This window comes from Zonotrichia leucophrys, chromosome 1A, assembly GCF_028769735.1.
Source record: "Zonotrichia leucophrys gambelii isolate GWCS_2022_RI chromosome 1A, RI_Zleu_2.0, whole genome shotgun sequence".
NCBI classification, from domain to species: Eukaryota; Metazoa; Chordata; class Aves; order Passeriformes; family Passerellidae; genus Zonotrichia; species Zonotrichia leucophrys.
Genome location: NC_088170.1, coordinates 5244132 through 5264314, shown reverse-complemented (window position 1 = coordinate 5264314; position 20183 = coordinate 5244132). Strand labels below are relative to the sequence as shown.

The window sequence follows — 20183 nt, the reverse complement described above, 5'->3', positions numbered from 1 at the left end:
ACATTTTTATATTACAGCCTTGAACGTGTTTTGGCCATTATGCTGAAAGCTCTCAAGTTACTGAATCTGGCACGCTGCCCCAAGGAACATAAAATGATTTGAATGTCATGTTAAGCACTATTAATAATTCATCTGATGAGATCAAGATAAACAAGAGCAAAAACTCAGAGTCATGTCTAGACTTTGTGACTTCAGTTTAATGTGGGGGATAACAGTGGTATTGTAAATGCAGCAACATATGTTTTGTAACTTGAGTTTTAAGAAGAAAATAATGTATAAGTACTGTGTCATCTAACATGCCATGACTCAGTGTTAATGAAGACATTTGGTTTTTCTGAGCTGTCTTGCCTGTGTCCCTACCAAGGCACAGAGTTTTGCCAGGGCATTGATCAGGAAGGCAGTGGGGGAGTGTCTGTCAACAGCTGAAGGAAGCAAGAATATTAGAACAAGATTCAGACTGCATCATGCTTTGAAAATCCCTGTGGTGGTAGGTTTAGGGCACTGCTGGTGAGTTGGCATCACAGACAGCTGAACTTTGAGACATGGGAGTTCATTAACTGCAGAGCTTAATACTACATAGTATGTGCATGGTCAGTTGGGCTCCTGGGTAACTGAGTAATGACTCTGTCTGAGGAGAAACTCTAATGCACAAAACCTGTGCCCTCTGTGGGGCCTAGGAGAGTTTTATTGCATTGCTGGTTGTCCTGGTTTCGACTGGGACAGCTCATTTTCTGCCTTCTAGCTGGTACAATTCTGTAGTTTGGATTTAGGGTGAGAGTAACATTGATAACACCCTGATGTTTTGGTTGCTGCTAATCAGTGCTAGCCCTAAATAAAGGACTTTGCAGTGTCTCATGCTGTGCCAGTGAGGAGGGGCACAGGAGGCACTGGCCAAAGGGACATTCCAGGCCATGGAACACAGAGCCCAGTGCAGGAACTGGGGGAGCTGCTGGGAGACAGGGTGGCTGTTGGTCACAGGGGCTGAGGGACAAGGTCACCACTTCTTAGGGTAAAAGGTGGCTCCATTCAGATTTCAGTTATCTTTTAGGCTGCACACTCAAACGACAACATTGACAGCACTTTCTGAAGTGATAAACCAGAACTTGTCACCTGTGCAAGGAGCAGTCGTGCAAACTCTGAAGCTTTCTAGAAATCTTTAAACTGGCGTCAAGAAACGAAAAACCTCAAGAAAACACACTTTGCTTGAAGTCCATTGAACATAACTTAGTCAAAAGTGGGAAAAAATGTTTCTGGAATCTTTTTCTGCAATTATGACTTGACTTTTGTCAGGCTTTTCCATAGTAAGGACATTATTAGCCAGCATGTCTGTTAGCAAATTTGAGAGTGATAGTATAGAAACTGTCAGTGTGAGTGAGGAGGAGAAGCTGTTGTAGGAGACAAGAGAAGTATGTTGCCTTTACTAGAGCAGGTTTTACTGCACTTTTCTCTGTAACAGGATCTTTGGCTATGTGATCTGACATTTTTGGACTGCATTCAGAAGAGAAATGCTTGTACTAAATGTAAACGTTTTTTTACCTTTTCTGCTATTGCTATAAAAGTGAGATTTTACTGTTAAACTGACTTAATGATCAGCACTGTGCAATTGAGCTCTTGGGTTTCTTGTTTTGTTTGCTCTGGTTCTCTAAGCCTTGGGTTTGGTATTAAACCTTTTTGATCCCTACCAAAATATGCTCTGGAATTCTTGTTTAGTGATGATCTGTCCCTGGAAGTGCATTGCCTGGTTCTCCATACAAAGTGATATAATTAAGTCTGATTTCTACCTTTTCATTTACATTCTTGTCTGTCATTGTTATCACAAAAGAAGCTGTAACACTTAACAAAATTAACTGAATATTGATAAACCAGTAAAGCTGATTCTTCTGGATATTTTCACTTGTCCTTCAGATTTATTTTATTCTCTGGTACTCTTACTAAACTCAGATTGTGTTTATACATCTGTTGGATAATTTCCATCTCATATGTACCTGTACTGGTTTTTAGTAGCTTTAGCACTTTGTGAATTTGCAAAAGGAGTAGAATTAAAATTGGAACAATTGCTTGGCATTTCCATAGAGTTAAATGTCCAGACCTTTTAGAGTGTAAGTATCCAGAAGCCATGATTTTTGATTATTGTGAAAGTCTGATTGTAAACATTGCTGCATGTGTTCAGCAGAAGAGTGGCAGCTGCTGATTGTAACAAGTTTGCTTGTTACAAACCAGAGGGTTTATTTAAAGATACTCTAAAATGCTCTGAAGACTTCACAGAATTGTTTAGTCAAATCTGAGGTGCTTTAAAAGAGGTTGAGTAAATTAGATGATGTAAAAGAACATCTGAAACATCAGCTGAGTGAAAATCCCTTTGGCCTATGGCCTAGAAACTACAAAGGCAAAAGTTATTCTTAAAGCACTTAATTCAGGATATACCATAGCTCATTAAAAATGGGATTATCAGAGTTTTCTTCTGGGCTGTCATTTCTTGCACAGTTTTAGGCAAGGGATATTATTTACTCAATATGTTTCTCATTTCAAAATGTGATTCTGTGGGCAGGACTTAGAAATAGTTGAAAATGTGTCCTACTAGAATGTGCTTGCTTATGTTGTTATGGTCTAGAATTACTCCTGAATTTCTGATACAGTCAGCTGAAGAGGAGAAAATAATGAGTCCTGAGATATGAAGGAAGTTGTCACAGTGGAAATATTACAATGTGCTTTCTGAGCAGAAGAGTGGGATTCTCCTTTCAGTCATTGAAGAACTGAAGGTCAATAGATTCCTTCAGATATCCAAGTCAAAACTGGTTTTAATGTTGGCCTCCTGTGTGGATTTCTGACTTTAAACAGGCACAGGCACAATTTACTGTTCTTCCCAGTGAGCCACTGCAGGAGGAGTCCAGGGAGGATGGGTGTTCAGAACAGGCCTCCTTTTGCCTCCTTAGCAAGAAAAGCACTAAGAGCTGAGCTTTAGGTTTTTTCCCCTTGAATGCTAATTTTGAAGTTTAATGGCAGGAAGGAGATAGTAAAATCAGTTCCATTTTTTGGCAGTAATCTGGACTGTGTATATGATATGAATTCCTTTTATCACCAAAAGAAGCTCAGTAATGATTTGTTTGTAGGCACATGGCCAAAATGCAAAGATTTTGGACTAGCTCAGAAATAGCTGTGCTCTTCAAGCTTTACAGTCTGTTCAAATTTAAGCCTTCCCATCATTCTAGAAACGGGAGTGTGTGCAGAGGGGGAAATGAACATTTTTTGGCTTTGAGTCACCGGGCAGACTGCAATGAATGCAGGCTTTGATTCTGTCAGGGACCTTTTTTCCTTCAGTGCACCCAGTTGTGTAAATGGAGGGTTGCTGGCTTGTGCCCCCATTTGAGCTGGGTATTGTGTGCTGCTGGGGAGGGAATTCTGGGGCAGCTGAAAGGCACAGCACTGCTGCTTCTTTCCAAGCACTGGGACTGGGGTGCCAGCCTTGCTTCTCCATAAGGTTTCTTTGCTTTCTAAACTGTGCAGATATCATGAGCATTTCCTCCAGACCTCCATGGCAGGGCACTTAGGCTGGCTGATCTTCACAGCTGCCTTCTAACTCAACCCATTCTGTGTTTCTGTGACCTTGAGTTAATTATTTATGATATTGAAAACCCAGAATCCTAGAGAGCTCCATTAGTAGAAACAGCCAGTGGAATTGACAGCGTGGGGCAGCAATGTCAGTGAATGTTGTTGAGTCAGAATGAAACCAAATTTGCTTTTTATTCCTGTGCCTAGCAGGAATTATGCCTATTTTGGAAGGATATTAAAGCTGTTTGCATCTCTCTGTTGCCTGGTGCCTTTCTGAATAGGGCTAATGGGCTAACCTAGGCAGAGTGAGTGTATTTAATAATGTCTTTTTCTGCTGGAGAATCTGCTTAGAGCTGGTCAATATATCAATCATTGCTGTAAAATACAAGAGACTGTTCAGAGGAATTATTCCCTGGAATGATAAATGTGGGTGAGTAGATGGTACAAGGTACATGGGTTGTTTGTTTAGGCAATCAAGTTTTCCTAGTGTGGACAAATGTGAGGTCATACATAAAACCTGAAGGATGTGTAGTGTGTATTGCACACCAGAAATTGCATTCTGGGTAAGCAAAATTGTGTCAGGAACTGGGATGGGACCTCTTTGAAAGATGAAGCTTCAGTGACTGCTGCAAGGCTTGGGCACAAAACAGGTATGAACATGTCATTTCTCTGTCAAAACCCCCAAAAGTATTGAAGGCTCTGGATAGCTCACTGTAGGCTGGAAGAAGCCTCCTTTTATTTATTCAGAAATGAGAATTTTAAGCAGCTTATTGAGTTAACCTGACAGAAACAGTTACTAAGGCTTGACACCAGGGAGAGAGCTGTAATGTGGGACAGAGGCACAGCAGCTCCCATCCCTGGCCTGAAAGTTCAGGGCATTAATCTGAACATTACTGATCATAATTTGTAGATAAAGTAAGTGAGGTTGTATATGATATTCTCAGTCACTTTGGATGGGATTATTGATACACCATCTTGATCTTAAAGTTGTTAGCCATGGTTTGGGAACAGGAGGGGGAAAAGTGTTCTGGGAAGTCTGGAGGAGGCCACTCTCCCTCTGTGCTGGCTGTGGAGCTTTCTTGGCACGGCCAGGGGTGTGTGGCAGCTTTTGCATTAAGTCTGGAGGGTGCAAAAAGCTCCTTCTCTCCCTCCTAGCTTCCTCCAGTTGTTTACATTGGAAGTTGAAATGTTGAATAGAGTCTTTGATGGGCCATGAGCATTGTAGGAAGCAAACAGGAATGCAGAACTTCCATGGCCCCCTGCTTTTCTCCTCCATGGGAAGCTGGAGAGTATCAAAATATGCAGATGATGTGATAAGGCATGCTAGAGCACAGAAGCACCACACTGTTCCTGTAAAGTTATTAATGATGTGCACCAGCCTGATATCCCAGCTCAGTGGATTATTTTAGTTTTCCTTTTCAGAATTCTCTTGGCACACCCTGAGGATATGGATGTTTCTCTTTATTTGAACTTGGCTTAAAACTCTGATCCCTGTTACTGCTTTTCTTTGATAACTTGCCTTTGTCTAACTGGCAGAAGTTTCATACTAGTTTCTGAAATACCTTGAAAAATCAAATGAATGAGTAAATTCCAGTGCTGAATTACAAGCTGAACAGAAGTGTCAGTTAAACAGAATAGATTTTCAGATTTGGAGTGCAAATTGAGGTGAAACATTTCTAACAAGGTAAATGGATTCCTCTCCTTGACTTACCTTTTATTACCCAGAAATGCCAGATCTATTATGGAGGCATTAACACTGGCACAGTGACATTGAAACATAAAATAGGAGTAATCCTTCCCTGGAGGTGGGGAGGCTGCAAGCCTCAGACTCCATATCTGGGATTTAATGAAGCATGACTTAGAGGAGCACTGCTGACTCCCAAACCTGCTGGAAACATATGCACAATGGATTAGACATGTGAGTTCTTCTCACATACCTAAAAATGTAATCATTTTTTTGCTTGTTCTTCTGAATTCTTTTCTCAGTGCTGCACAAGGGGAGACTTCTTTATTTGCCAAGAGCTCAGATCATAGCTCTGTGTGGAAAACAGCATCACCTTCCTCTGTTCATCTTCCTACAAAGTGTTTTCTCTGTTTTTTTTTCCCTCCAGTCTTCTGATGATAATAAACACAATGATGAGCCACCTCAAGAAGATGAAGGGTTTATGGGAATGTCACCTCTTCTGCAAGCCCACCATGCTATGGAGAGAATGGAAGAATTTGTGTGTAAGGTAAGGGCACATGGAAACTGCTGTAATTTCCTTTTTTAGGCAGCCCCAGTGGGCAGCAGTCTGTAGCTGGAGGAGCTGCACTGCTCATGTGAGGGAGAGGAGCTTCCCACTGTCCCCAAATGGGCATCTCTTGTTCTAATTACCAATACTGTGCTTCCTCAGCATCTGTCATACAGGATTAAATTGTAGGGCTTGGAACAATAAGGATTTACAGCTGACACTCCTGAGCTGATCATGCAACTCAGGTGTGTCCCTTGAGAAACACCTGTGAGTGCAAAGCAGAACAAAAGCCTTCTGCTTTGGGGCACTTGGACTTTTACAAGGTCATTTGACCTGATTTCTTCAGATTTGCAAATATTTTGCTTTCCCAGCATCACTTGCATCTATTATAAAATAAGCTTTGTCCCTGACTTGAAAACAATGCTTTATTGAAACCATACATAAGTAAATCCATTGTAGATTTTGTAATTGTTGACCTTGGCTCAATTTTTGCTACTTTTTAGAGCCACTGGGCTGTGTCAGTCTCTGGCCCTCCTTTCTCTCTGAAAGGAATGCTCCCCCTTTATACACTGGTTCCTGCTGGTTTTATGAGCTATTTTTGATATTTTTACAGAGGGACCCTGGTGACTTGGTGGTCTTTTGTGTATGGATCATTTTGATTTTTTGCTTGATTTTTTTTGTTTTTTTTTTTACTATGCATCTTTGCCTCTTTAAAGTATTTCGTAGGGTGGATTGTGTAAAATGAATTTCCTCCTACTGTTTCTACCTCAATTCACATTTTTTGTTTGTGAACTAAACCAGTTGTTTCCTTGTTGAATGTATTTAAGAACCCAGTCTTTAACTGGGCTGCTTCCTCTGAATGGCTTCGTTTCACTTCCATGCACGAGTGTGGAGAATTGATTTAAAAACTCTGAGCTCTTGTTGTTGAAACTGAAATAAGAATGTAGCTTTTTAACCTCAGTGTTTCAGGAACCTTCAGCCTTGCTCCTGTAACTCTAGCCAGCCATCAAGCCCCCAGCAGCCTGCAGAAGCAGCCCCGGTACATAAAGCAGCTCCTGCTCCCCCTGCCACTCTGAAGCCTCCATGTGTCTTGTGTTACTGCAGCAGTGCTGGAACATCTGTGCACACTTATTTCCTGTGGAGCCAGCTGCAAGAATAGCTCTGTGCACAAACCCCCTCTCCCTTTAAAGAAGAAATCCCATGGAATTGAGAGTCATGAGTCTGTTGCCTAAAGTGCTCTGTCACTGTTTGTGAGCTTGGGAGCATTTCTTTCCCAGTCTGAATAAGGGGGTTGGACTCTTCTTGCTGGCCTCTCACTATTTCACATTTTCTGGCCCCTATTAATGTAGATTCTTCTGCTAGCCTTCCCCAAATGCTAGCAGATTCACAGTCAGGTTGGCTTGTGGTGGAGGAACAGGCTTATTTATTTATTGGAGAGAACTGGGTGTAGGCTTCTTCAATTAAATGGAGAAGGTGGCCTGTGAAATAACAGAACATGGAAGTGAATTTAATTGAATTTAATTGTTTTCTCTTCACCAGCAGTAAAAACACCCAATAGCCTTCCTGTCCAGTGGAATGCTGAAGTATTTCTTTCTGTGCTGGTGCAGTTCATAATGCTGCAGTTTTGAACTGGAAACAGTGACTTCAGCATGATATTTCAAGTGTAAAACCTTTTCCCCAGAGATGTTCCATCAACTCTCCTCTGTTTACTGTACAGGTTAACTCCAGCACTTGTACCTATATGTGTTTCCTGACTGTTTCCATGCACTGAAGGAGCTGCAGTGCCTGCATTTCACTGAACTCTTGTATCCCCCAGGTGTGGGAGGGCAGATGGAGAGTGATTCCCCACGATGTGCTGCCCGACTGGCTGAAGGACAATGACTACCTGCTGCATGGCCACAGACCACCCATGCCTTCCTTCCGGGCCTGCTTCAAGAGCATCTTCAGAATACACACAGAGACTGGCAACATCTGGACTCATCTCCTAGGTACTCATCCTAAATCTCATCCAGTGGGTTTGTTACTCTCAAAGAAAAGAGAGCAAGACAGAAAGGTCTGTGGGGTTGTCAGCATTATCATTCCACTAGCAACCTGTTAAATTAGCAGCTTGGTATCCCTCTCCTAATTTTATCCCATCAGAATTGGATTGGACTTGCTTAATTATGGCATACTATACAAACAAATGCACTAAACATTTCCTAATCAATAAATTACTGTTAGATCCTTCTTTTCCCAAATGTGTAGGTGTTAATTGGGATTGCCACAGGAACGTGCTTAAGTTGCAGCTTCCCTGAGTTGTGAGAGCCTTGAGGGGAAGAGATGATGTTTGTAGAAAGAAGAGCTTTCAGTATGCATGAGCTTGACACCTCTGTGCCTTGCTGCTTTCCAGGATGTGTGTTCTTCCTTTGTCTGGGAATCTTCTACATGTTCCGGCCAAACATGTCCTTCGTAGCACCTGTGCAGGAGAAGGTGGTCGTGGGCTTGTTCTTCTTGGGAGCCATCCTCTGCCTCTCCTTCTCATGGCTCTTCCACACAGTTTATTGCCACTCAGAAGGTGTTTCCCGGCTCTTCTCCAAGTAAGTGCCTCGAGAACAGGGCAGGCCAAATAGGAAACAGGTGGGAAAACAGGGCTGGGATTTGTGCCTGGAGCCCCAGTGTGGGAGTTGTTCATTTCATGACTGCATGTACTTTGGAACAGAGTTGAGCAGAGATTTAATGCAGCTTCTTCTAATTATAGTTTGTTTCAACATGAGTTTTTGTGCTGTCATTTGAGTCTTAAAACTCCATCATTTTCTGCTGTTTGGCAGGCATGTGCTTGCATCTTGCTGCTGTATGTAATATGCCTTGAGCTTAGTTGCAGGACTTTGAATTTTTAGTGCAACCGTTACTTCTTGTCATTTCAGCTGTTCTGACTTTGAACCTGAAACTTTTGTAAGACAGTTCCACAGTGTGTATCAAGATGTCTTGGTCTCTTGGTTTTACTGCATGTTCTTTTTTTGGCTGGCTGCTGAATATCTGATATTTCCTAAAACTACTCAACCAGGATTCTGTAATCTGCAAGACCACCTCTAAAGTAGCCCAGCAGTTGAAGTCCCCTACTGAAAATAGCTTTTGCAGGGGTATTTTGTCAGGGTGTGGTAAAAAGCAGTGGCTATGATTTCCTTTTTTACATGGGTGCACAAAAAGCCAGCATGGTTAAAAAATTGCAGCATTATTCCACTGTGGTCACTGAAGCTGATGCCCATTTAACTCTTACTTGTCAGATACTGAAGTGTTTGCCTTGGCTGTGTTCTCAGAACACACTGTGTGCCCTGTCTTCTGAGGGCTCTTGCAGTGCTTTTTTCCTCATCTGAAACTAAAATGTGAGTTTTCCTCACAAAGCTTTGGTCTAAAGGCTGCTGAAGGCATTGCTGATGTCTGTCTCAAAAATGGCCTTCCTGGCTGTCTGTCAGGTAATCCATTGCTGTAGGTGGAAGAGTTGCTGTCTGGACCTTACCTGCAACAGTGAGAATAATTTAGTTGCAGTGAGAAGCAGACAGTTGCTCTACTAAAGAAGAGTGTGTAGGTGTGAGGATTTCCAAAGGTTCACACTTCTTATGACACTGATTTTTGTTTTCTTCTAGGCTGGATTATTCTGGCATTGCACTCCTCATAATGGGCAGCTTTGTACCATGGCTGTACTACTCCTTCTACTGCAACCCTCAGCCTTGCTTCATCTACTTGATTGTGATTTGTGTCCTGGGCATTGCAGCCATAATTGTCTCACAATGGGACATGTTTGCCACCCCTGAATACCGGGGTGTAAGGGCAGGTAAGACCTGAAAGCAAACTGCTTTGCTTCTTGACTGCCTTTCCTGCTTCCTGCTTGCCACTTGGAAAAACCACCTTGGGAAGATTTGAGGGAGTTTAATTTTACAGACCTAATATTCTTGAATTGGGAGCTTGGTGGGTTTTCTTTCAGCATTTATTGTACCCAGCTGGATGCACAGATAAGGGCTGGTGCAAGTCCTGGAAGTGCATGGCTGAAATGGACAGTAACACATGCAGTAGGAAAGGTGGTGCAAAGCATTTGTAGCTGCATCCAGCAAGTTTGTTCTCAAAAAATGACTGACTGCTTGGTGTGTGTATGTGTACTTGTTGTGCTTGTGCTTTTTTTTTTAACACTAGACTCAGACACTAGCAAATCATTGAATTAATGTGAATGATTTGCCTGGATAAAACATAGAGTTAAGATAAAGACTGTTTTTCTCTTCATATCATCAAAAGAACAAAACCAGATTCGGGTTCACATTTTGAGGTAGGGAGAAAGAGAACTTTAGGGGGCAGCTATGGAATGTGCACACAGCTGGGTTGAATAGTAATATGTCTTGTTTCTTAACCTGCACATGCTGTCTACAGTAAATCTAGATTTCCTGGACAGGTTTGGGTACCTTCAGAGCATTCAGCTTTCCAAACTTAAAATCTCTGTACAGGACATGAATATTCCCCCCAAGCCCGCTGTTTTTACAAGCTTTCTGTCCTTGCTGCTAAAATCTAAACAAATAATCAGTGTTCTCTTGTATGGCAGATCAGATGAGCACAGATGCTGCTTTTCTGTTTGGTAGGAGTACTTGTGCAGCATATGATAAACAGTCTCTTTGTTGTGTCTCCTTGTCTTGCTCTTGAGCGTGGTGGTGATTGAGGCTCGGTCTGTGTGGTCTCGGTTCCCTCTACAGGCCGAGAGCAGGAACTGGCCTGGCCTCCACTGGAGCTGGCAGGCACAATCAGCAAATGAAATACTCCAGCCATCTGCTGGGCCATGTAACTGAGTAGCTTCTGGTATATGAAGGAAGTTGTGCATTCTTTAGCTTCCTTTCCAATAAATCTCTTCTGGGGACCTGCAGCTTCAAGAGCTGTCACCCCTCGGCTGCTTGGGCAAAATGCTGAGTTTTCCTCCTGTAGCTTTTGTGTTTTCATTGTCTTCCTTTGCCTTCAAACCTGACTCTCCCACATTTTCTTTGCCTCCCAGGAGTATTTCTAGGTCTGGGTCTTAGTGGGGTAATTCCCACTCTGCACTTTGTCATCTCTGAGGGGCTCCTGAAAGCAGCCACCATGGGGCAGATAGGCTGGCTGGCACTCATGGCATGCCTGTACATCACTGGTGCTGCGCTCTATGCCGCCCGCATCCCGGAGAGATTCTTCCCTGGCAAGTGTGACATCTGGGTGAGTCTGTGAGCCACTGCTGAGGAGACCAGGCTGAGAGCTGGTCCCCCTGAGCCTGGAGGATGTTGTGTCAATGTTTTCTTACTGCACCAGAAGCAATAGGTCTTCAGGGAGGGGCCAAATGACTCTGGGCTCTCTGAGCCTGGCTTAGCTGGTGCCTCTCTTGCCAAGTTGGCACAACCTGGCTGGTCTGAGGTAGCTGCTGGTGTGCAGATTCCCCTCAGCACATTCCTGGATTGCTTTAACAGCTGGGCAAGGAACTGCAAACATTTGTGTGTGTGTTTGTGTTGAGGGTCCTGCAAAGGCACATCTTTAGCTTGCTTCTGTGCAGAGCAGTACGTGGTCATTTCATTGATGTTCAGTGTGTTCTCTGGGATCTTCCCCATGTCTGGCTCCTCATCTTGTACAGCCAGTGAAAGTGCTGGACACAGATGGTAGGGTTTGGCCCAGAAGGGATAGTGGGGTGACAAGTGGGTGGGTGGGGGAAACTTGGTATGAGGGAAAGATCATGGAGACTGGAGGAGAAACAGCTGAGGAAGATGTAAGGAGAGAAGCTGGGTGGAGCAGGAGTAGAGATAAAGGAAAGCAGACCTTTGGAAGGCCACTGTCCTTGCACTTAGCATAGTTTAAGATCCCCAAAGAAGACTAGAAGTGAGAATGAGACCTGCACCAGTTTGCTTGGTTGGTTTGTTACTATAATGAGCCAAGCTCCAAAAGCACTGGTGTACCACCAACTCTTTCCCAAGCTTCCCATGAAGCCTGCAAATACACATTTGTAGGAATATTTCAGGAGCATTATCCATGTTGGTAGGGCTTCCCTCAGACAAGGGCATGCTTTGCCATGTAGCTCTCTCACAGTTTTCATTCTGTTCTACTCCAGTCAGTGACATCCTGGGCATTCATTCAGAACATCCTGTTGTTTCTAGGTTTTACTACAGTATCACGTTTGTCTGTTCTGTTTCTCTGTGGTAGAGAAATGAAATACCAGCATGCAGAATCCACTTGGCAAAACTTAGCCCTGTGACCAGAGCAGAGTTTGTACCTGTTATCTGTATGAGAGGGCCATTTTTGTCCATAAACCACCAGTGTGTCTTGTGGAGAAACTAATTTTGAAAGCATCCTGCTTAAGCCTTTTGCCTAAGGTTCTGAAATTCTCCTTGTCCCTTTGCAGAGATGACTTAGAGCAGCTCTTTAGCACGTTTTTTGGTTCAGATGACTCTGAAGTGAAGGGGGGGACGTGTGTGTGCAGACAATTTGATTATTTTGCTAAAGATAGCAGAGGGAGAAGAAGGGATAGTGGGGTGAGCAAGTGGGTGGGTGGGGGAAATTTGATATGAGGGATAGAACCATGGAGACTGGAGGAGAAATACCTGAGGAAGATGTAAGGAAAGAAGCTTTTTGTTTGACCAACTGGTTCAGATGAGTCTGAAGTGCAGGGGGAACGTGTGTGTGCAGAGAATTGGATGATTTTGCTAAAGACAGCAGAGGGGTGGGTTTAGCACAGCCTGGAGAGCTGTGCACTCCCAGCACTGTCCGGTGTCACCGTGCGCTCCCGGCACTGTTTGGTGTCACCGTGCGCCTCAGCTGAACGCGGCTCCGGGGCCGGGTGGAGCCCCAGCTGAAGGCGGCTGTTTCCCTCTGCAGTTCCACTCCCACCAGCTGTTCCACGTGTTTGTCGTGGCTGGCGCCTTCGTGCACTTCCACGGCGTGTCCAACCTGCAGGAGTTCCGCTTCACGGTCGGCGGGGGCTGCACGGAGGAGGAGGGGATGCAGTAGGAGCCGCCCGCAGCCCCGGGGCACAGCAAAGCACGAGAGCCGCCGGCACCACGGGCCGAGCACCGGCTTAGCTACAGGAATACCTAAGAAGAATCCACGTTTCAGCTGATGAGGCATGGAGCTTCATGGGGATTCTGACTAACCAAGATAAAAATTCTATACCTCAAGCAATGGAATAAATCAATTTGAAGACCAGGAAATTCTGCAAACCTAATTTATTCTTGGGATCTACAGATTGAGCTACAGAGGACCCTTTCCAAATCGGCTTCTGTTCAATGCCATATTTATTTGTAGAATTGGGGAGGGATAGCTTAGCAGTTTCCTTTTTTTTAAAAAAAAAGAAAAAAAAAGTCAAGGTTAAATTTATATCCTCTCGGAGGGTTTGGGCGTTGATTTTAGATGCTCTTTTGGGAGAAAAACAAAATGTAAATAAGATTTCTAACTTTCTGTTTAAATAAAATTTATATAAATGTTTTAAACAATGGGTGGGGGGAAAAGGGTTTTTGTAAAGAATGCAACATGCAAGTACCACACACTGTTTCAATTTTGCACAAAATAAACGATTGCAGGAGGACCAGGTAAAATTCCCAGGAGTGAAGCTCGCTGGCCCTGCCGATTTTCCTAGCGGCCAGCATGCCCTGGGCAGTGTGGGGTCCTGGCCAGCACCTGGAGCGGGTTCAGGACGTGCACAGGAGTGTTGTGAAGGCTGGGTCAGTCCTGCTGTCGTGCAGGTCACAGTGTGAGCACATGGATTTGCTCCAGTGCCTGGAAAGGTGCATCTGCTCCCCGCCCCAGCCCGTGTGCAGTGGGAGGTTTGGGATCCTGGATCCTACGCGTGGTTGGTTTGGGTCTCATCACAGGAGCTGGAGCACGGTGGGATGAGTGCATGTGGAATGGCAAACAGTCCAACTCCATCAGTGCCTGCCCAAGCCAGAGGCCCCCGGGAGGGGATGGTTGCCATTTGCAGGCCTGCGTCGTTTGCTCTGAGGGATGGTGGTCACGGCCGTGTCAGGAGATGTTGAGCACGTGAGGGGAAACAGAGGTGGGGTCAAGGTGGACTGGAAAGAGGAAGCTGTGTGCTCCAGGACTGGGAGTTAACAGGCACTGCAGACCTCAGGCACATTACCAACCTGTGTGTCAGGCTCCATATGCCAAGGCAGTTTGCAGGTTTTTCTTTTAAGGAGGAACAGATCACTATTTTTTTTAATAATTTTTTTTGGTCCTTAGGTCTGCTTTCCATCTGTGCTTTAGCAATGGGACTGCTGGTATTTCTTAAGCCTAAACCTGAGAGTTCAGCTGGATTGCTGTGGTGCAGACACACCTCCTATATAAGGGGAGGCAAATACCCTTCTCCTGTGTAATTGATGTAGCTTGAGCTTTGGAGCCCAGTCAGAAGCCAGACTGCAGGAGAATCTTTGGAGTCCTAAGGTGAAACTTGAGCATTTTGTTTGTTATGGCACAGGTATTGCTTGGAGGCTTTAGCTGGAAATTCAGAGCAATTACCTCTCTCACAGATGAGTTAAACAGCTCATACCGTGCAGTATTTCACAGGGAAGGAAGGTAAAGGGTGGTTGGTTGTTGTGTGGGGTGGATTTTTGTTGTTGTTGTTGGGTTTGGGTTTTTTTTTAAGATTCCCTCAAGTTTCAGTTTTTGTTTTTCAAGGGAAAGAGATGGATTGCAAAGATCTTCCCATCCCCTGGATGTCACAGTGTGTTTTGGGGAGTTGCTTTGACTCTTGGAGTCAGGTAGGAGCAGAATGCCCTCCTAAAGCTGAGTGGGCATTAAGCTTCACCCTGGAGTGGAGTGAAGGCTCTGAGAGCAAGGTCAGCTCAGAAGGAGGGGCTGCAGCAGCCTGCAAGTGTAGAGGGATGTGTTCTCAGCAGGATCCTGACCCTGGGTGCCTGTGGGGCTGGAGGTGGTTTATCCCAGGTCTGTGGTGTTTAAATGAAGGAAGGGGCAGTGTTCCCTTGGATGTAAGGGCTACGAGCACTGGCATCCCAGCCAGGCTGGGGAGGTGTGCTGGTGTCTGAGCCAGGGGTGGTACATATCACAGTCAGAGCTGGCTGAAGGTGCTTTGGGATACCTCTGAACAGTACCAGCAGCAGCAGCAGCCTCCATCCTGGATCATCCCACGTTCACTCCGCCAAGGGTGATTGTAACCTGGTCCTACACAGCACAGAACTATTACAAAAACACAGTACTCCACCTGCTATTCTTAACCCAGTCTCTCTGTTCAAGAAGTTTGTGTGTTCCAATAAAAACAACCTAGCTGTGCACTTTTCTGTAGCTTTTGCTGAGAACTCTTCCCAGGTTGGCACCTGAATGCCTTACTCTCAGCAGTCAGAGGCTTGCTTGCTCTGTGTGCAGGTTATTGCCATAGAATAGTTAGGACCTACAGCTTCTTTCCTTCCCCATTAAATAGTGGCCTTGTTCAGTATATTTCTTTTTAACAATTGCTTACTGTTGGAAGCAATGAAGCACATTCTGGGGTTTTGATGGCTGGGGACTCTGGTGATGGTTCCATGTAAGATGGGATCTTATTACTTGCTGTATTCTTAACTTCTGCTAATAAAAGAACCAAATTGATTATTGTCTGCTCTGGGTCTTCCTGCACTGTGTGGGCACGAGGGCTGGAGGGGAGAGGGGGCATTGCTGCAGACTTTGGTGGTTGTGGGCAAAATTTAAGGTGAGTTGAGATAAAGAAGTTCAGGAGGCTTGGACTTAAATTCCTGGGGTAGAGGAAATGCCTCCTATCCTGTATGTGTGTAAAGGATTGATCATCTCCTCCTGGTGTGAGGGCTTAGGGCTGGCATGAGTGGGGCTGGACTGGGCAGGGAAGGGCTGGTGGTGCCCAGAGCAGCCTGTGCCCACTGGGGCCTTGTGCTGTTCCTGGGCTGTCAGCTCCTCATGGCTGGGAACCGCCTGGGAAGGTAACGCCCAATCCTGCCCTTGTCTCGGCTCACTGCAGCTCTGGGTGTCCACAGCTGAGCTGGGCTCTTTGTCAGCTCCTTCACTCAGGGGGTGTTCTGCAGTGACTTGTAACACAGACAGCTCCTGTTTGTGACCTGGACAGCCTGATGGAGGTCTCAGGATGGATGATTATTGTTACCATTATTATTGTTATTTTAATGAAAAGCAAACTCAAGGAACGTGGAGAATGTTGGTATCAGATTTCATACCAATTACACTAAAAGTAGCTGCCACATTTGAATATGAATTGGGTTTATTCTGTTTCCAGAAAGCAGAATGATATTTAAAAGTTGGCTGGGCAGGATAGAATTACATGTCCCACCTCTCCTGTGTGTAGTTGTGTCCTTGCTCTGCCCTCTCCTGAGAATCACTTGCTTCATTCATTGCCAAGTACCTGAGTATGGATTAAAGTGCAGCAACCAAGGTGAGTGTCTGAGGCCACTGCCCAACTTTCTAGAGAAATAAATGAAGTGCATGATTAGGATGGAAGAGCTGACTGCTTTAGTTGAAGCTATTAAAGGCTTCCTTGCAAAATTGAGTTTTCCCCCTTTTTTTTTCATCCCTGCCCCCTGTGTGGCATCAAGCAACTTGTTTGAACCAAACAGTGCTGCTGTATCTGCCTGGAATGCCTGAAATTCTCCAGGCTGATTTCCAGGAGTGCAGAGCACTAATGTGGTTTGAATGAAGTTGCTTAAAAAGATGGATTCCTTGGAGAGTGTCTGTGGTAATTCCTAGGTGCACATTGCTCTTGAAGAAGGAATAGTGGCCTTGAGTGCCTGGCAGCATGGAGAATGTCTCACCTGCTCATCTCCAGCTGTGTGGACAAGGAGCAGGGAAGGAGAAGTGCCCTGGGCAGCTGCTGGAGAGCCTTGCAGTGTAAGCAGTTCCTTGTTCCCCACTGAGGGTTGGTGCCTTGGGCAGGGATGGTGGGATGGGAGCCCAGCACTCCTGCACGGAGCTGATTTGCCTGCTGGATCTTATCACAGTCACAGAAGGGTTTGGGTTGGAAGGGACCTGAAAGATCAGACAGTTCCAGCCCCTCTGCCATGGACAGGGACACCTTTCCAACCAGACCAGGCTGCTCAGAGCCATGTCCAACCTGGCCTTGAACTCTTCCACAGATGGGGCAGCTGCAGTTCCTCTGGGCAACCTGTGTCTCACCACTGTCATAGTGATGGATTTTCTGGTGTTTCCAGAAACTTCTCTTTGTCTTTCTCCAGTAAAATTCATCTGTAAGCTACAAAAGCATTGGTATTGCTGAGCTGGGATCTCATTCAGTGGCAGCTTCACCTCTGTAGTGGCACCACTGAGCACAGAGTCTCTTTGCAGTTAAAAAACTGAGCCGGTCTGGTTGTAAATGAGATGGGGAAATCTCTGGCCTGGCTGGGTTCCCAGAGCAATGGTGTGTTTCCCTTAGAGAGGCAAATGCCACCCCAGCAGTTCCAGGGTCTGGCTTTGCTCTCACCCCAGCCCTGCCTGTGCCTGTGTCCTGGGGGTTGTTGGCGCTGGCTGCAGCTGGGCTCCCCCAGTCCCAGTTTTTCCCCGTGGCTGTGGCCAGGCTGCAGGGCTGGCACTGCCACATGGGCTGTGGGGTGGCAGCTGCTGCTGGCACAGGCAGCCAGCCCTCCTGGGTGGGAGTGGCACTGCCACCACCTCCCTGCTGGCTCCCGGCCACGGCAGCAGCCTGGGGCTCGGCCCTGGCCCAGCTCCCCATCCTGCAGGGACAGCCAGCCTGGGAGTGCTGCCTCTGCCAGGGAGCCTCTGCCAGCTTGGAAAGCGATATTCTGTCCCTCAGGGCCTGGCAGCAGGAGGTGACAGCAGCTCCAGCCCCCGCTGCCAGGGCTAGAGAAGGTCACTGCTGGCTGGGACACACAAGAGCAGCCGGGGGCTCTGGCCACAGTCCCTGGTGTGGGGGTGTGGGGGCTTCCCTGTCCCTTTCCTGCTGCCGGTGACAGGCCAACCCCTGGTGCAGCTCCTGCCACCATCCCACAGCCTTTCCTGCAGCCATGCACATCCCTCTGCTCCCTGTGGCACTGGTGGGAAGCACAGCAGCAGCTGCCTGGCCCTGCAGAGCCAAACAGGCCTAAAGAGAGGGCTCAGTGCCCGGCCCTCCTCTGCTGCCAGCAGGGCCTGCCTGGGCAAGGGCAGGGTGCCAGGGCTCCCAAAATCCGAGGCACCACCAGCAGCAAGCAGAGCAGAGCAGGAGGGGCTGGTGACATTTCCTGTGGGCATTTACAGCAGAAACGTGCTCAGGGCTGTCCGAGTGGGGCCATCCCAGAGGGCTGTGGCTGATGTCACAGGGCAGTGACAGTGTTTGCTGGCCGAGTGACAGGAGGTGTAAGGGCCCTGTCAGGGGCAGGCAGAGGTGGTGGGGGGAACAGCCTGTGCTGAGGGATGGAGGAACTCCCCAATGCCCAGGGGGAACAGGAGCAGCAATCCCCCCTCAGAGAGGGCCCAGCTGGTGATGGACTGTTTGGCACACGGGTGTTTGATGCTCTTTCTCCGCTTGCTTTGGAGCATCTGCTTAGCACAGAAGTATCTGCTGCATGAGGCTGCCCTGAGCCCCCCTCCCCTGCCAGCAGAGGTTTCTGTGCTGACAGTGCCACTGGGCTCTCTCAGCAGAAAAAGCATGCTGGAAAATCCTCTGAGGAGCCTGAGGTGTGCATGAAACCGAGCAGAACTGTGGTACTGGTCCTTCCCTATGCCAGAGATGGGCACACACCCCACACACACCTCTCAACACACCTGGGGTGTGTGGCTGCTGGCTGTGGCCACTGCTCTGCCCAGCCTGCCATGTGCCAGTCCCTTGCCAAGTCTAAGCCAGCTCAGGCCAGGCTCCTTTTGTGCACACAGCTGCTGTAAATCCCACTGATTTCCCCAGTTTTGCAGGATGAAGTCATCCCCGTGTGGCCACACTTGTAGCCAGCAGCCTGCTGTGCCCCAGCCATGATCCAGGGAGGGCTCCTGTGTGTGTGATGCTGTGCAAGGTGTGTGTCCCTGCCCACCACAGAGCTTGGGGGAGAGCCAGGCTTACCTCAGCCTGCAGTGCAGCGTCTGTGGAGCCTGGGAGGAGTGTCAGAATTCCCTGCCCCTGCCTGTGAGGAAATCAGCTGCAGGACTGGGGCCTGTGAAGCCCCTGCTGTGTGCAGCAGTGAGCTGTGGCTCTCATGGACAGCTCCGTCTGCAGAACAGATTCCCACCCGGGAATTTTCTCCCATTGCATTTTCCCTAGCAGAACAAGCCAGCCCTGCTGCCTCTGCGTGTGCTTTGTGTGCTCACGGGGTGGATGGCACAGGAGGGACAGCTGGGATTGATGGGATCAGGATGGCAGCAGGATGCTGCTCAGCTGGAAGTGGGAGATGGCTCCTCTCACAGCTGCTGTGCTGCTGGTTGGATGCTCTGGCCTCTGCTCACTGTTTGCTTTTGCTGACCTATTTTCATCTGCTGTGCCCAGCACATGGCTGAAGAAGTTGGAAGCTGAGGCAGCTGCTCTTCCTGGGGATTTTTCTCTTGCTGAAAGGGCCATGAGTCACTGTCTCTGTCAGAGCATGAAATAGAATTTGCTTAACCCCGTGCTGGAGCCCAGAACTGGGTAGGTTTGCTTATGGTCTGCTTTGCTGCAAAAAAAAATTCCAAAACCTAGGAAGCTGTTCCTGGTGTGTGCTCAGGTTTGGGTCAGGCAAACCTTTGCTTCTGTTTCTCAGTTTAAGAAATAATCCAGTTCTCACCCTGTCCATTCCTTGCAGTCAGCACCTGTGGACAAACTCCCTGAGCCAGCCAAGCCAGGTACAGCTCTCACCTTCTCTCTCAGTGCAGGTATCCCTGCAGGACCCTGTTTACTGGGGATTAGTGCACCTGAAGCCAAGCATGGCTCATCCAGAGCATTTTCCTGTCCTGTTGCAGCTGAGAGCACACGGGGCTGCTAATCCTTTCTGACAGGGAGGTCATCCCTGAGAGGCACCAGGGGCAGGCACGTGGGGCTGGGGGAGCTGTGCCAGCCTGGGGTGCCCTGAGCCAGGGGCTGCTCCATCTCTGAGCAGCTCCTCAGCCTTGACAGCCGCCCCTTCTCCCTCTGTCCTGCCTTCACCTTCCCTGGCTGCTGCTGCCTCTGATAAGGTCACTGCCTCTGAAGCCTGGAGCCTTCTCCACCTCCAGTTTTACTTCCAGTACTGCCGTGGTTCCTCTCCTCTTTGCTGGAACACCGCCAGGACCTGGCTGGGACTGGTCCTGTCCCCTCAGTGTCAGGTGACACGGGTGGCAATAAGGACAAGCCTGGAGTGCACCTGTGGGTGCCTGCTGTGCAGGGCAGGGACAGAGCTGCTGTGAGGATGAAGCCCTTTCCCATCCAGCTGCTCTGTGCAGCAGCTGCCCAGGAGTCCAGCCTGGCAGTGGTGGCAGTGGGTGACATGGTGGCCCTGCAGCTGCCATGGCAGGCACGTGGCAGGGCACGAGTGG

The 20183-nt window shown here is 47.3% G+C and overlaps 1 protein-coding gene across 3 annotated transcripts in view; it reads left to right on the top strand.

Annotated features, from left to right (window-relative positions):
* ADIPOR2 (adiponectin receptor 2) overlaps window positions 1-12958 on the top strand; it is a 39638-nt gene extending 26680 nt beyond the window's left edge. For all 3 annotated transcript variants that reach the window (XM_064736031.1, XM_064736040.1, XM_064736049.1), the window contains exons 3-8: window positions 5661-5780; window positions 7597-7768; window positions 8170-8356; window positions 9404-9591; window positions 10789-10982; window positions 12627-12958. In XM_064736031.1, the coding sequence (XP_064592101.1) occupies window positions 5661-5780; window positions 7597-7768; window positions 8170-8356; window positions 9404-9591; window positions 10789-10982; window positions 12627-12758 (993 nt within the window). In that variant the 3' untranslated portion in view covers window positions 12759-12958. The remainder of the gene's footprint in view (window positions 1-5660; window positions 5781-7596; window positions 7769-8169; window positions 8357-9403; window positions 9592-10788; window positions 10983-12626) is intronic.
* Window positions 12959-20183: the final 7225 nt, after the last annotated feature.